The sequence below is a fragment of the Cladophialophora bantiana genome (genome assembly GCF_000835475.1).
Source record: "Cladophialophora bantiana CBS 173.52 unplaced genomic scaffold supercont1.22, whole genome shotgun sequence".
NCBI lineage: Eukaryota > Fungi > Ascomycota > Eurotiomycetes > Chaetothyriales > Herpotrichiellaceae > Cladophialophora > Cladophialophora bantiana.
The window spans coordinates 253,494-268,288 of record NW_015971596.1 but is presented as its reverse complement, the minus strand read 5'-3'; the positions used below and the strand labels follow the sequence as shown (position 1 = coordinate 268,288).

General features: G+C 51.2%; 7 protein-coding genes across 7 annotated transcripts; 2 read left to right on the top strand and 5 right to left on the bottom strand.

Annotated features, from left to right (window-relative positions):
• Positions 1-1,206: 1,206 nt before the first annotated feature.
• Positions 1,207-3,609, top strand: Z519_11490 (uncharacterized protein; the record flags this gene model as incomplete). The annotated part of the gene is made up of 4 exons (XM_016769202.1): positions 1,207-1,443; positions 1,508-1,774; positions 1,826-1,858; positions 1,912-3,609. 4 exons carry the CDS (start codon positions 1,207-1,209, stop codon positions 3,607-3,609), a joined length of 2,235 nt encoding a protein of 744 aa, XP_016614575.1.
• Positions 3,610-4,019: 410 nt separating this feature from the next.
• Z519_11489 (uncharacterized protein) lies at positions 4,020-5,003 on the bottom strand (the record flags this gene model as incomplete). Its single annotated transcript, XM_016769201.1, has 1 exon — positions 4,020-5,003. The coding sequence occupies one exon, from the start codon at positions 5,001-5,003 to the stop codon at positions 4,020-4,022; it is 984 nt and encodes a 327-aa protein (XP_016614574.1).
• A 2,883-nt stretch (positions 5,004-7,886) lies between these two features.
• On the bottom strand, positions 7,887-8,321 carry Z519_11488 (uncharacterized protein; the record flags this gene model as incomplete). The annotated part of the gene is made up of 1 exon (XM_016769200.1): positions 7,887-8,321. The coding sequence occupies one exon, from the start codon at positions 8,319-8,321 to the stop codon at positions 7,887-7,889; it is 435 nt and encodes a 144-aa protein (XP_016614573.1).
• Positions 8,322-9,189: 868 nt separating this feature from the next.
• Positions 9,190-9,471, bottom strand: Z519_11487 (uncharacterized protein; the record flags this gene model as incomplete). The annotated part of the gene is made up of 1 exon (XM_016769199.1): positions 9,190-9,471. The coding sequence occupies one exon, from the start codon at positions 9,469-9,471 to the stop codon at positions 9,190-9,192; it is 282 nt and encodes a 93-aa protein (XP_016614572.1).
• A 550-nt stretch (positions 9,472-10,021) lies between these two features.
• Positions 10,022-11,581, bottom strand: Z519_11486 (uncharacterized protein; the record flags this gene model as incomplete). The annotated part of the gene is made up of 2 exons (XM_016769198.1): positions 10,022-10,201; positions 11,060-11,581. 2 exons carry the CDS (start codon positions 11,579-11,581, stop codon positions 10,022-10,024), a joined length of 702 nt encoding a protein of 233 aa, XP_016614571.1.
• Positions 11,582-12,879: 1,298 nt separating this feature from the next.
• Z519_11485 (uncharacterized protein) lies at positions 12,880-13,628 on the top strand (the record flags this gene model as incomplete). The annotated part of the gene is made up of 2 exons (XM_016769197.1): positions 12,880-13,253; positions 13,316-13,628. 2 exons carry the CDS (start codon positions 12,880-12,882, stop codon positions 13,626-13,628), a joined length of 687 nt encoding a protein of 228 aa, XP_016614570.1.
• Positions 13,629-14,307: 679 nt separating this feature from the next.
• On the bottom strand, positions 14,308-14,592 carry Z519_11484 (uncharacterized protein; the record flags this gene model as incomplete). The annotated part of the gene is made up of 2 exons (XM_016769196.1): positions 14,308-14,443; positions 14,507-14,592. The coding sequence occupies 2 exons, from the start codon at positions 14,590-14,592 to the stop codon at positions 14,308-14,310; spliced, it is 222 nt and encodes a 73-aa protein (XP_016614569.1).
• Between the last annotated feature and the right edge of the window lie 203 nt (positions 14,593-14,795).

The following is a 14,795-nucleotide window of genomic DNA, read 5'->3' as shown; positions in this document are numbered from 1 at the left end:
CTCGGCACTACTGCCAACAGCACCAACAAGCACCAACCCTTTGCGGCGCCATCAGCACTGGCAGCTCTCGCTTGTCCAACCCTATTCCTCCCTTCTCCATTTCATACATAGTTGAGTTTGCCGCACGTCCAGCAGACATCACAGAGTCCGAGGCTATTACATGATAAATTGTCCCTGCACCCGACACATGGTCACGATGGTCGAAGCAGCACTTCTCTGCGTGAAACAAGATGGCCTCCCTCCCCCCTCCCGATGCTCCCCAATCCTGCCTGTGTCCGTGAAGTTGGCTGCTGAAACATGCCGGTGACACCCGTTGTGCAAGAAGTCTAGACTGTAATCCTGGTAGACTTTTTGGGCACGATTTGTGGGAAACCCTGGAGGAGAGACTGGTCAGCTGGTCTCAGGGAAGTATCCTTCTCAGACAAGAACGTAACTGGCTCTGGATCTCATATCCGCATCCGCCATGCCTCCATTCCTGGATCTAGCCTCGCCAATTCTCGCTGCCTTGCTCACATAATCATACCCTGTCCAAACCTCAGCAGGAACAACATTACTCCGGACAATCTTCAATTGCCTCTCCTTGGATCAATTTTCCGCTGCCACCCCGTCACGCATTTGCCCATTCTAACACCCATCACAAAGGTCGCCGCCGCCACGCCAATCAAGACTCCTCCATTCACAAGCCCAAAGCTATGACGGATTGTCATCCTGTTCCCCCGGTTCTATTCCGGACCAATGAATGCTTCTTGATCAGCGTCATGATGCAACAACTTTCTCCGGGTCCCAATTCCGAATATCACATCCTGACGAGCCTCATACGACTTCTACATGAGGATCCAATATTCCGAATACATTTCCACCGTGACGAAATGTTGCCTTTATCACCACCATTAAAAGGACAATGTGGAACCATGCGTGAATCTGCCTACGTCAAATGGCCCAACGGGACAGTTTCGCCATGCTCTCGCACCCCCTGCTTATGATGCAACAGCTGCTCGCTTCGAGTGCTGGACAGAGTCTACGCATAGCTCTTCAATCGGCATAGGTGCCATTGGTAGAGAACAGACCCCTCGACCCGTCGTAGCAAACGTGCAACAACGCGTCAACACTCAACTGAAACCCCGCTCATTCCTCTTTCGCTTTTCTTTTAATCTTGCCCCCATCGCTTTTCCCTCCTTCTGTTTCGACCTCACAAATGTGTAGACAATGGCCTCGTCAATCGCTAACACGGTGCGAGACATTGGAAATTCAGCCGCAGAATCCGTCCAAAGTATGGCTCACAATAAGAAAATCGCCGACCTCGAGAAGAACAAGAAGGATCAGCAGAACACCAAGCAGAACACCACCACTGATTGGGGTGCCAAAGTCTCAGATGTCGACCACTGGCTGAAGATTGCCGATGACAAGAGCGGGAGGATTGGACCGTCTTTCCTCGAAGACGCAGTGGCCCGAGAACGCGCAAGTTGCCCCACGTTGCCGCCAGTCCAAAGAGTCTAAACTGTGGTAGATTCATCGCTTCGACCATGAGCGTATCCCCGAGCGAGTCGTCCATGCGAGAGGCGCTGCTGCCCACGGCCACTTCAAACTCTTCGAGAGTGCCGAAGATGTCACCACCGCCGGCGTTCTGACAGACACCTCACGGACCACTCCCATCTTTGTCCGATTCTCGACCGTGCAGGGTAGTCGCGGCAGCGCAGACACCGTTCGTGATGTCAGAGGCTTTGCTGTCAAGTTCTACACAGACGAGGGAAATTGGGATATCGTGGCCAACGATGTAAGCAGACTCTGCCGGTGGAAAGCGGCATTAGCTGACTAAATTCGCAAGATTCCAGTATTCTTCATCCAAGACGCCATCAAGGTGAGTGGAAGTTACCTCCTCTTCCACAGCGTCGTCTAACCAGCTTTGGACAGTTCCCGGATCTTGTCCACTCCCTGAAACCGGAGCCGGATAATGAGGTCCCACAGGGGCAAACGGCTCACAACAACTTCTGGGATTTCGTATTTCTGCATAGGGAGGCAACCCATATGTTTTGCTGGGCCATGTCCGACAGAGGCATTCCCCGCTCGTACCGCATGATCCAAGGCTTTGGTGTCAACACCTTTGCCCTCGTCAACGCCAAGGCAGAAAGAACATATTGCAAGTTCATATGGACACCCGAGCTGGGCGTCCATTCTTTGGTTTGGGACGAGGCCCTCAAACTAGCTGGTCAAGACCCAGACTTCCACCGTAAGGATCTCTGGGAGGCCATCGAGAACGGAGCATACCCAAAATGGAAGTTTGGACTTCAATGCATCAGGGATGGTGACCAGGACAAATTCGACTTTGACATTCTTGATTCGACAAAGGTTTGGCCTGAGGAGCAAGTGCCTATTCGTTACATCGGTGAACTGGAACTCAACCGCAATGTTGATGAGTACTTTGCAGAGACCGAGCAGGTGGCTTTCTGCACCAGTCACATTGTCCCTGGCATCGACTTCAGCGAAGATCCGCTCCTTCAGGGCCGGAACTTCTCTTATCAAGACACTCAGATTACCCGCTTGGGTGTGAACTGGGAAGAACTGCCCATCAACCGCCCAGTCTGTCCAGTTTTGAACTTCAACCGAGACGGTCAACTCCGTCATACCATAACCAAGGGCAAAGCCAACTACTGGCCAAACAGATGGGAAGCCAACCCACCAACCAGCCATAGCGGCGAGGGCGGGTTTGAATCATACCCGGCACACTACCCCGGCATCAAAGCGCGTATGCTCACACGTAAATGGAAGGACTATCTGTCGCAAGCGCAGTTATTCTTCAACTCCATGTCCGATATCGAGAAGAAGCACATGGTTGAAGCCTTTTCCTTTGAATTGGATCACTGCGACGATGACATCGTCTATGAACGCCTCGTCACCCGCTTGGCAGAGATTGATCTCGCGCTCGCCCAGGCTGTGGCCAAGAACGTCGGCGCAAAGACTCCTGAAAAACAGACGGTTCCGAACCATGGCAAGAAGGCCAAGGGTCTCAGCCAGTTTGACTACATGCCCAAAGAACCAACGATCAAGGGCCGCCGCGTTGCCATCTTGATTGCTGACGGGTTCGACAATAAGGCGTACGAGGCTATGAAGGCAGCCGTCTTCGCACAAAGCGCTGTCCCATGGACAATCGGGCCCAAGCGCCAGCCTATAACTGCTTCAGATGGTTCGACGCAGGTGAAGCCCGACCATTTCCTGAATGGCCAGCGATCCACCATGTTTGACGCCTTGTTCATCCCCAGTGGCGCCGAGTCCATTAACACTCTGAAGGAGATTGGCCTAGCACGCTTCTGGGTTAAAGAAGCTTTCGGGCATCTCAAAGCCATTGGCGCCGTGGGCGAGGCTGTCAAACTCGTACACGCTGCCCTTACCGAGGTCCAAAATGTGAAGTTGGCTTCTGAAGGAAGCGACGATGTGGTGGATTGGTACGGCGTCGTCACAGCGCAGAAACCCGACACAGGAAGCAGTGTCAAGGAAGGTATCAACATGTTGAAGGAGGCAAAGGACTTTACGGGCAAGTTCTTCTGGCATATTTCCCAGCACCGGAACTTCGAGCGAGAACTAGACGGCTATGCAGAGCAGGTGTCGATCTAGGCTAATCTCATTGAAAAACTTGTACGATGCTATGGGCCGTGTGTGAGAAAGAGACAGGCGGGGCCGTGGCTGGCCGTTCATGGATATGAAGAGCGTGCCCACATTGTCTATCTAATTCTCCTCCAGGACATATGCAGCCCTAACGACGAGAGAACAACGAGGAGTTGATCGATCAACTAATCCACGCATCAATTGTTTAGTGAATTCCACGTTTTGAAGTCCTAATGTCATGTGAGATAGGCTAAGAAAGGCAGAGTTGATCCCCCTCCAAATTGCCCTTTGGGCTTTCTGCAGATTCGACTGCATTTCGGCATGTAGAGCCTTGCCACAGAGACTTGCGGCGCGTCATATGCCACACGTGTGTATCAAGCCGGTTAGTAAGCACCGTCACCTCTCATGCAACTTTCAACTCAGGCCTCCGGCTCGGGCTTCGGGGTGGGAACCTCCAACGTACCCTGCATGACGTGCACGGCACTGCCACTCAAGAGGACCTCTTCGATTTCTAACCCTTCAGGACCCGCCGCCGCTTTGACGGCGACCTCGACAAAAATCTCGCTCCGCTGGCCCATCTCGACGCCCTGCACGATCGCGTACCTGAACCGCCCGGTCCTGCCTTCCTGCAGGGACAGATACGCGGCCAGCGCGCTGGCCGCGCTGCCTGTGGCGGGATCCTCGCGCGATCCGAGACTGCGTGTGCGCAGGGCGCGGACTTTTGCGCCGCCAGATACGTGGAGGGACGAAGAATGGCGCTCCTCCGCAAAGCCTAGGTCGACGAAGGAGTATGTCACAACGATGCCCTCGCGCCAGCCTGCGTCGAGGACCTCCAAGGCGGATGTGTACGTCGCGTCGAGCCCGATCAGGTTCTCCGTCTGCGCGGCCAGGGCGGCGAGGTCGGGCAGCCGTGCGAGGATGAAGGTCATGCCCTTGACGATGCTGACCACGGGGTACCCCCCGAACGGCCTGTCTGCATAGGGAGCGGCGTGGACGTGCAGGTTGTGCGCGACGGAGATCTGGACCCCGTCCACGGCCGGGTTCAAAGCGATACCGATGCGGCCTGCCTTTGCCTGCAGAGCTTTCACATTGCTGCTGCTCGCCGACTCATTTCCGAGGAGCCGGAGAAGATAGTTTGCGGTCCCGACGGTGGGATGGCCTGCGAAGGGCAACTCCGCTTGGGCGGTAAAGATGTCGATGCGCACGGATCGGTCGTCGAGGTCCGTCTGCGTCTGCTCGTGCAGGAAGACCGTCTCCGACAGGTTGAACTCGCGGGCAATGCGCTGCTTCTGGCTTTGAGAAAGCGCGAGGCTCCGTGGCACCTTGACCAGCGCCAGCGGGTTGCCTGTGTACCGCGTCGAGGTGAAGACGTCGAGCGTCACGAAGGAGAGTTGTGTGGACATCTTCGCTTCTGTCCCGCACACAATATTTTCGGGAGTGACGGCAAACTATTGAGAACTGCCACTGCTTTGTGGGAATCGGAGAAATGGTAGATAGATATAGGGGATCTGTACATCACCAATACGAATACCTCGCCCCCGTTAATATGACTCACACCTCGCTACACCCGCACATAACGGGTTTGGACGGACCTCGGTGGAGCTGTAGTCGGCGATGTTTCGATATGTAGATTAGAGTGGTAGTACTGTAACAAGGCTAAGTGGCTGTGCTGTGCTGGGCTGGTAGAGTGGTAGCAGGGGGGGGAGAGTGGTCTAGTCACATGTCAAACCAAAAATGGACTGGTAGTGGTAGTGACGAAACAGTTTACAGTGCTGGCAGTGTGCCGCTCTTTACAGTTTGACGAGAGTGTCATGAATTCCATGGTTTTTGGTGCCGTCTACCTAATTCCTGAGTGTTTTTATCAGTCCTGTCCAGCTCCTCAATGCCTCCGCCGTGCTAGGCGTTCGTTGCCCTAGCCACTGCCTTTCTAGGTGGTGTTGGTGGTTGTGTTGTTCTGTCAGTGGCAACCAGAAAGGCGTTCTCGATTCCCGACCTGCTGGACAGGCCTCTGTGCGTTGTTGCACGTGCACGCCGAACCCTGAAGTGCTCTGTTACAGTACCACCATCCAGAATCTCCCTTTGGCTCCTTAGATGAGACTTCATGTTGCGACATCTCATGCTAGTTCCAGAGGTGCTGTGCAATGACCCGGAACGGAATACCAGTTGATATTCCATATTCGCCATCTCTTCAGCGTCCATCAGAGAGAAATCAATAGATCCCGACAAATCTTTCGAGACTTTTCATGCCTGAATATTCTGCGGTGATGCCTATATTGTACCCAGATCGTCCCCTGAAGTGTCGGGGTAGCCACCCCCTTTTCTGCGACGCAATCCATAAAGACCTTGTCCTTAGTCTCCCGGTCCGTCAGTGACTTCCACGTTTTTCCTTTTCATGAGGCTGCATTATGGGTTGGTTTCGATAGACAATCGAAGACGCCCGAGTCAGCTCCGCTGCCTGGATTCTCGAATCTCAGCTTGACTCGAGATCAGATGGATCCAGAGGGGGGAACTTTTGACGCATGTTAGCGATCCACGCCTCCTGAATAAGACTGACTTTGTCTTCGCTGTACACATATTTTGGATCCATTTCATCCCATTCGTCTCTGCTAATTGTCAGAAATTCGTGACCTTCGCATCAGCAGTCCTTAGGTTGCCGCTCGTCGTCGTACCTGCTGAAGCAGGGCTCGCATACAGGGACGGTACAGGTTTGACATAGCCGCGTAGTTGTCGAGGAGACATCAATATATTTCTGACATGATTGACAAGATTATGTGATTATAAATACCTGATCTGGCGACGCCCATGTCGATAATAAAACGCCCACGCGAGCAAGCTGATAGTCCTTCAGAAGGACTAGGCTGGCCACCAAGGGTCCCATAGCAGTGCATGCTTCTGTGGAATCATGAGAACCCGATTTGCAAAGGTACTGGAATATCTTTCGCACAGCTCTTGCTTGGGTCATGTCTAGTAAACTTTGATCCGTTGGCTCGACTGATAGGCTCCAAGTGCCCATTCTTGCTAAAAGGGACGGTGAAGACACAGTTATGTCCAGAGCAGATCGTCCAAATATCTCTTTGGTCGTTGCGTCTGCTCCAGCATTTATCAACAGATGGATGCATTCCAATCGCCGCGCCATTGTAGCCAATAGGAGTGGTATCCCGCCAAACTCAAACAAAGGGTCGATAGATACTCGGTGGTGAACTAGGTTGTCGACGACATCTTTATAACCTCTTTCAGCTGTTTCACGGAGCGGTGTGAAACCCCACCTGTCAGGCTGAGATGTATCGACGTGTTTCTCAAACAAAACAAATTCAAAACGTCATTATGGCCATCCCTTGCAGCCATGTATGCCGCCGACCTCCCGAACTCGTCAAGATCATAAACGTCGTATCCAGCTTAAAGGAGAAGATCCAAAATCACAACATTGCTGTTTGCACATGCATCATGAACGAGATCGCCACTGAGGCTACAGTCTTGAGTTGTGTCTGACCTGTGGCTGAGAAAAATTCGTATTGCGTCGAACTGGACCGGCTTGTACCGCTGCGGTCAGGGGAGTATATCCAGCCAAATTCGGTGGCGAAATCCAGTCCTTCAGCGAGAAGACGTTTCACTAGGCTAATCGTTCTATGCCATGCAGCTTCGTGAAGGATTGTAAACCCTTGATTATCGGTTGTGCGGATGTCGGCACCATCGCTGATCAAGAACCCCATGACAAGTTTGATGGTTGTTGTTGGCAGTTGCGCGCATCAGGCTGGTGGAGCCGAATGGAGTCTTGAATTCTATATCGAGGCCCTCTTGAAGAAGATGTTTGACGGCTTCCAAAAGCCCGCCTCCTGCTGCGAGGAGTAAAGCAGAGTTCCAGGTCAGCTCATGTAATTCTTGCATGAGGCGATCCGCGACCTTTAAATGGCTGTTATATGCGGCAAGGTCCAAGGGAGTGAATCCATTGTTTGAGCGGGAAGGGTTGTTGGCCCGCTCTTTGAGGAAGAGGTTCACCAAATCCAGATAGCCTTTCAGGCAGCAAAAATGCAGCGCAGTCCAACCCGACACAGGTGGTGTGTTGACAAGAGCCCCCGATTATCAATCGAGTCGAATCTCCAATTGTCTAGCATTTGTGGCTCCATGCAGCACCGTCCATGAGGAGCGATTGCAGGCATTGACATCGAAGCCCATACCTAATGAATGATTGATCAGTTCATGTCTGTCATGGCGGATGGCATGATGCAGAATCGTCGTGCCATCTGGTCCAGGGCAGTGGATGTCCACGTCTTCCTCGAGCAACTGATTCACTGTTGCCATATGGTCCCTGACAGCGGCGAGGAATAACGGCGTCCACGATTTCGACCTAGACTCAAGATTGATGCTGCCTTTTCAATCAGCAGATCCACCACATCACGATGTCCGCAGTATATTTCGGTGAGCAACGTAGGTATCCTCTCTTCCATCACGAAGTCCTTGTCCGCTCCTTGACTCAAGAGAAGCCGCACTGCTTCAGCATGGCCATTCGCCGCGGCAGTTGACAATGCTGTCACGCTCGTCGACGACACAATCTTCACCGATGCACCTGCAGCTAGAAGTAGATTGACGATGGAATCATATCCGTCCTCAGCAGCTAAAATCAAGGCCGTACGTCCATCCTCATCTTGATCGTTGGGTCTGCAACCAGCTTCTAAAAGACCTTTGCATGCACTGCAATGACCGAAGAGCGCTGCAATATGCATTGTGGTGCTTCCATCCGTCGTTTTGTCATGGGGAAGACACCATAATCAAGAAGGAGTTTAATGCATTCGAGAGAGCCATTTCTGGCAGCAGCATGTAGAGGATTCCAACCAAGACCTGAATCTGGCAACCCTTTTGCTTTGGCGTCGAGCAGCAGCCTTACGTTGGGAGCGATGCTGGCGTCTGCAGCTAACCAAAGTGGTGTCGCGCCTGTATCAGAAATTGCGTTAATATCTCCCCCCTCTCGATCAAAGCCTCAACAACTTGCTCCCTTGACTCTTTGGCGGCAAAGTGCAGCAAAGTGAGGCCGGAATTTGGGTTTTGTTGATGTTGGCACCGGCGTCGAGAAGCGCATTGGTTAATATGCCAGGATCAGTTGCCAGCAGCAGTGGTGTCTCTCCTTCTAAGGTCTGGGACTCAATATCCTCCGTCAGCACGAACAATGTATTGAGTACATCAATGTCATCTCCTAGTGCAGCGAAGTGCAAAGACTTCAAGCTATTGCAATTCGTAGCGTTCGGGTCAAGGCCCCCGCCTTAGCAAAACGAGTACCATTTCTAACGATTCCTAGACTCGATGCGATGTGTAACGCGGTATGGCCAAGCGAGTTTCTAGCGTCAACGGTAGTGTTCAAGCCAAGGATCATCCCCGTTGCCCCCAGCTGCTGAGTGCGTTGTCTCGTAACCAATGCCTCCATCAAGTTTGCAGTAAGTTGTTCAAACCCAAGTACACTGTGACGTGAACAACAAGATCTTCACCGAGAGTATTGCTGGGACACCAGTAGTCCCAACCCTTGGGGGTCGGAGATATGAGTGCAACCGTGCAATATTTGAATTGTCCAAAAAAACGGCGTACCGTTTCTTCATAATTTTAAATTCCGTTGGAAGAGCGGACGTGCAGCCGCCAATATGCAAGACCATAAGCAAGGAGGGGGTACTTTTGAGCATCTGCCTCTTCCACTCCTTGAGGTGTCTCAATCTCCTCCAGCAGCAAGTATCGTAAGCAGATCTCGGCTAGTAAGGCATGGGCAACGGTCTGGCCGACGCCTAGCAACCCTTGATCGAGACTCTGCTTCAAGAGGAATTCTCGTACGGTTTGATGGCAAAGCTGGATTGTGTTATGCACAATTCGTATCAAGAAACCACAAGCCATTTTGCAAGTATATTCAAATCTAAAGTCGCAATGACGCATGAGTTCCTGATGGGTCGTGCGGCTTGTTGGCCACTTTATCATGAGCAGACCAAAGGCGCTTGCAGTAAGAGGCTGGGCAGAACATAATAGTACGCCGAAAATCCAACTGGCTTTCGCGTGCAGGGTTCCTTTGTCCTTTATCCTTTCCAAGGCCTGGCGGGTACAACCCTTGAATGTCTGGTGGAACATGTTCGAAGCGGTCGAGGACGTCATGAAAAGATGAAGCAGCGTCGTGGTTTTCCAATTGGTCCAAATTCAGGCTTACCCAGAGAAACGTCCCCTCTGCCTTCTGGTACAGATGTCTGCTGGCTAATGTCGAGATGTCGTCAGGAATGAGCTGTTCCGAAATCATTCTTCCAACTCGGAAGCTGACATATTTTTCAATGTCTGGGTCAGTACCTTCTCTCTGGACTTCAATCTCGTTGGTGAGGAGCCCAAACTTCTTAGCAAGTACAGTAGGGCGGATTGTGAGGAGAATATGGAATTTGCGAATGTAGGGTGCTTCGTCAGATCATTTCGTATTCAATTCTCTCTCCATCGTTCTCCAGAGCAGATCCTGGGAAGAATCCGTGCACTCGACCAAGCCATCAATGATACAGTATACGCCCTCGATCTGGGGACTTTGCAAAGCCGTAAGGAAGATGTTCCACGGCGCATCCGTGGGCAGATCGGAATCTTGTTGAATGAGCCTCTGATGCTGTAACAAAAGAGTCTCAAAAAGACTTGGTCGGCCTTCAAACAGCTGGGACAACAAGGATTGAACAATGCTTAAAGTTGAATTACAGCCGGGGGGGGGGGGGGGGGGGCCGTGGCAGAAGTATTCGAGGATAACGACGCCCTTGTTCGTAGCAATCTTCCTTCCAGTTTCTTTGAGGATGAATTTGGCAATGTGGACTTCCCTTGACCTGGAGGGGCTACTCTCAAGAGGATCTGGGGCCTGGGTAGTGTAAACCAATCTTGATATTGGGCCGTTGTATTGATCCACTCACAAGTTCCCTCATGCCGTTCTGTCTTTTCCTTTCTGACATTGCACATCGTAGACGGATCAACGAACAGTCTTCCAATGAAGCATCGGTGCATTTAGGCTTTCATAAATCAGTCCAATTTGTGACCAATTCCAAGTTTACAACTCACAAGTAATAACTGTCGGATGCGTGAATTCCGGACGTCAGCTTCGGACTTGGTCATCTCGATCAACCAATATCCGCATGCTTTCTGCGTCTCGGCTTTGACCAGTAAAGTTCAAAAAGGAAAAGAAGTCGACCTTGTTAGTTGATTTTCCGGGCAAATGTATGAGTTTATGGGTTCACATGACTTGCAATCGAACTGCAACAGGGGGAACAATGTTCAAAGGGCTAATAAAGACATCCTTAACAGTTGGGCCTGGCTTATCCGATATCTCAAGGCAGGTGAGCCAAAGAAATGACAGCAATAGATTTTAGTTTTGCGAGGAGGAAGTGTTGGGAAGACGAATGTTTGGAAACACTATGATATGTGACTGACCTGTCTCGCCCAATGGCTTATTCAAAGCTCTGGAAGCGGAACGCACTAGTGGCCTAACCGCAGGTCCTTCTAGGTATTCAGTCGTCACACTGTTGATATCTCCGAGCATTTTCCATTCCTCTAGGCCAATCCTCTCTAGACCAATATCAATGTTGAACCTGAAATACGCTCCTGGGTGATCGGTGAACTGCTGGAGCATTCTGTCGTGATCATGCCCGCGATGCACGGCGATCTTTTTGAGGGCACCGATGATGTTAGTCGGGATCTTGCTTTGAATGAGATTCGGAGAAGGCACTGAGTTTAGAGAAGAGGAGCCAGTATAGATACTGACGAGGCAATCGATGTGTCTTCCCAGGAATATGCTCCTAGCTTCATCATATAGTTCAAAGACGGGATTGTTGAAGCCTAGGCCTCCATTAAGAGATGTTTCACGTATGCTTACGCGTATTGTTATTTCTGCTTCCTTGTAAAAGGCGGGAGCCGCGGACGTGGCCCTCGCAGCGTCCCGGACTGTGCATATATCAATACTGGTCTCATCGCACGTACAGAGTCTCCGAGGATGGTTCATGGTCGCAGCTGGTACAGCACACACAGAGCTGGCGAAGGATTAACAGGTTGCGAATACACTTGGGCAGTTCTCTTACACGTTGGATACATTTTGCATCGTATGCAGCATTCTATCACCCTGTCCCGTTCTTTAACAAGGACGTCTATTGGTTTTTCGAGCTTGGCAGGGTGATATCTACGGGCTTGTAGACTGAATCTCGAACGTGGAGTACTAAAAAAGGATTCAGAAAACCTGGAATTGGACTGTATGTAGCCGAAAACGCTCATCCGAAGGCGTCCAAGCATGATGGCGATTAGACTGATACAGTGAGCCACATATTGCACCCACTGTAGGGTTTAGCCTCACCCTCCAGTCCTGGTTCCGCAAATCATGTCAAAGACATTGCAAGGTTTGAGTTCGCATGAGTTTTGCAGCCTCATCTCTCCTTTGAGATATTTCATGAGGTGTTCCAGAACGTATAACTCTGACAAGCCTCGCACACCGCCCCATTCAAGAGAACAACGGTTAGGAGTGCGACAGTGCTAAATCGGATTTGTTGGTAAATCACAGACCCGGGGAGAGAAGCCTGAGACCTCTCCTATTTTGATGGAATGGAAGCCTTGTCTCGGCGGCGTCCCATTGCAACATTCAATTCGGCCATGCTTACTTGGAAGACACAATATGAGCATGCTCAAGAGGGGGGCTCCAGGTAGAAGGTGAGTAGGGGCTAAGAATGCTCTTTCAATTTCCAGTGAATGTGTCAGGCCAAAGTCCGCACCAGAACTCCTCTGGCAGCGATGCGGCTGAACCGAGGGGTTCAAGAGTGGCGGTTCTAGGCCGTATTCGCCTAACCCATGTGAAAACTTTGATTCGCGAGCTCTCCTTCGCCATTTCCGTGAGTAGATAATATCCAGTGCCGGTCGAACTGGAAGCGCTAGAGGTTACTGGGTACACCTGGTGTCGCAATCGACATCCTCAAAGGTGTGGCCAGCTTTAACTGGCGACAATCGAACGCCGCAGTGGCGGCCATCCATTTGGGTCTCCGGTAATTCGCTGAATGGCCCATCGAAGTCGAGGTGCAACTACCTCGTATCCTACATCGTACAGGTTATTGTCGCGCAGGAAGAGTGAATAACGAGACAATCACATCTGTAATTAGTGGTAGAAGGAGCTCCTTCAGGCCGACCAATGAAGTTTGTGTTGGTCAAACAGCTTGCTAGGCCTTTTTGGGAAGCTCAGGCTTGGCATTTTGTGATTGCGCTTCCACGTTCGACGTTGACCTCCATTGTTTGCTCGCCATTTCACATAGACAACCCAAGATGTCGCTCCTACGGACGCAGAGCTCAATACGGCTCTCACGGACATATACCCAAGTCCCAAGGTTTACGAGATGCCTGTCGCAGGCTCCACAGCGACGGCTGGGCGAGCCCGATCCTCGAGCTGTCCCGGACGTCCAAGCTATGCACATGACCGAAGATCAAGCCTCGATGGTCGAAATCGACCATAGCCCTGAGCCCGCTGTCGAGAAATACCATCCCGATCACCAGCCCGACTACACAGCTATGGTTGACCACGGAACCTCGACCTACTCTCCGGTGCCGAAGAGGGTTATGAACGGCAGCGAACCCGGACATGTGACTCCCGCAGCAGTCTTGTCTGGTGCTCCTGTGGATCTACAAGCTCGCACAGTCAGGTGAGGGGATCAAGTCGCGCAGCTTCCTGTTATGGTTGAAATTGACGTGCGTCTCTGCCCAGAATCTACAAACCCGTCAAACCTGCAACCCAGTCCGGCACCTGGGGCTCCCACGCCTGGCGGATGGACTGGGACGTTCTTGGAAAAGGCCACCGCTGGGAAAACCCGCTGATGGGCTGGCAGTCATCGGCCGACTTCATGCAAGGCACAAAAGTGAACTTCAAGACGAAAGAGGACGCGATTGCGTTTGCGGAGAAACAAGGCTATGAGTGGTACGTGCAGGAACCGCAAGAGAGGAGATTTGTGCCAAAGGCGTATGCAAATAACTTTTTGCATGAATCCGGGCCAAGGTTGAAGCATATCAAGACGAAATAAGCGATAGATTGCCGCCGGAGAGTGAACAAACTGTGGAGACAAGAAAGATCAGCCCAGAGTCATGAGATGATCATACCAAGGAGCAAGGGAGGAAAGCTATCCAACAAATGTGAAGCTTTGCCTGCCGAGTTTTGCGAATGGAGGCGCCTGGGCGGCATGTATATATCGACAACACTACGACAATTAATCCAAAAAATGAGAAAGAAAAAAAGAGCGCACCTTAACTTCTCGGTCTTTGTACTCTTCGCGTGGTTACCCTGCAAGATATGTCTCGCCATGCTACCTTTCGGTGGCCGGTTTTCTGCGTTGCTGACCATCTACCATAATTGGATTTCAAGCAACTGGATCCGGTTGGGCAACGATTGCTGAATATCTGGACCCCGACTTATATGTGGAATAAAAAGCAATGAAATGTGAAGGCATATGACGAAAATTTAGATAAGTAATTTCCACTGATCAATCAGCAATCTTGGTCTATCGGGCACCAACCCGGGCAAACATAATAATACAAGGATATCGTGTCATCAGCATCATCACTCTTGACACCCGGATGTTTTCTTGCAGGCTGTCCTGGCAGTCGATAAACAGTCTTCGTCCTCAAGGGTCTCTTTCATTCTCCTCGTCGTCCATTGACATTCCGATAGTATTCGGACTCAGAACCGATGATGGTTGGCACGGTTCAGTAGTTGTGTTTTGCTGCATGCCTGTGCACATATGCTTGTCGGTTGTAATTCGTCTCGTGCACTTTATCCTTCATGGCATTACCAGCGGCTCGCAGCCGAGTAGACGTTCGGACATTGGGGTCCTTGGCGATTCTGCGCATAGTATTAGCACTGATTGAACTAGGTGTGCACAAGAAAGGGTTAGGAGAGACATACGACTTGTTTGTCTCCTTGCTAGCCGAGTGAGCGCCGCCCTTTGTCTTGTTGGAGATCCAGTGGCCGGCTGATCTGATAGAGTTCATGATTGTTGGTTTCGTTGGTACCCGGGTAGTGGTCTGAAATGTGTGTTCTGTATAAGGGTTTGTGGGATGATTATCTTGACTAGGGTGTGGATATTGGTCGCTCGTCGAATAACACAGATGCTTGGGAAGCAGAATCTGTGAAGATATATATATAAAATATATATACTATACACCCACCAGTGCGGATCGAACTGCGGCTTCCA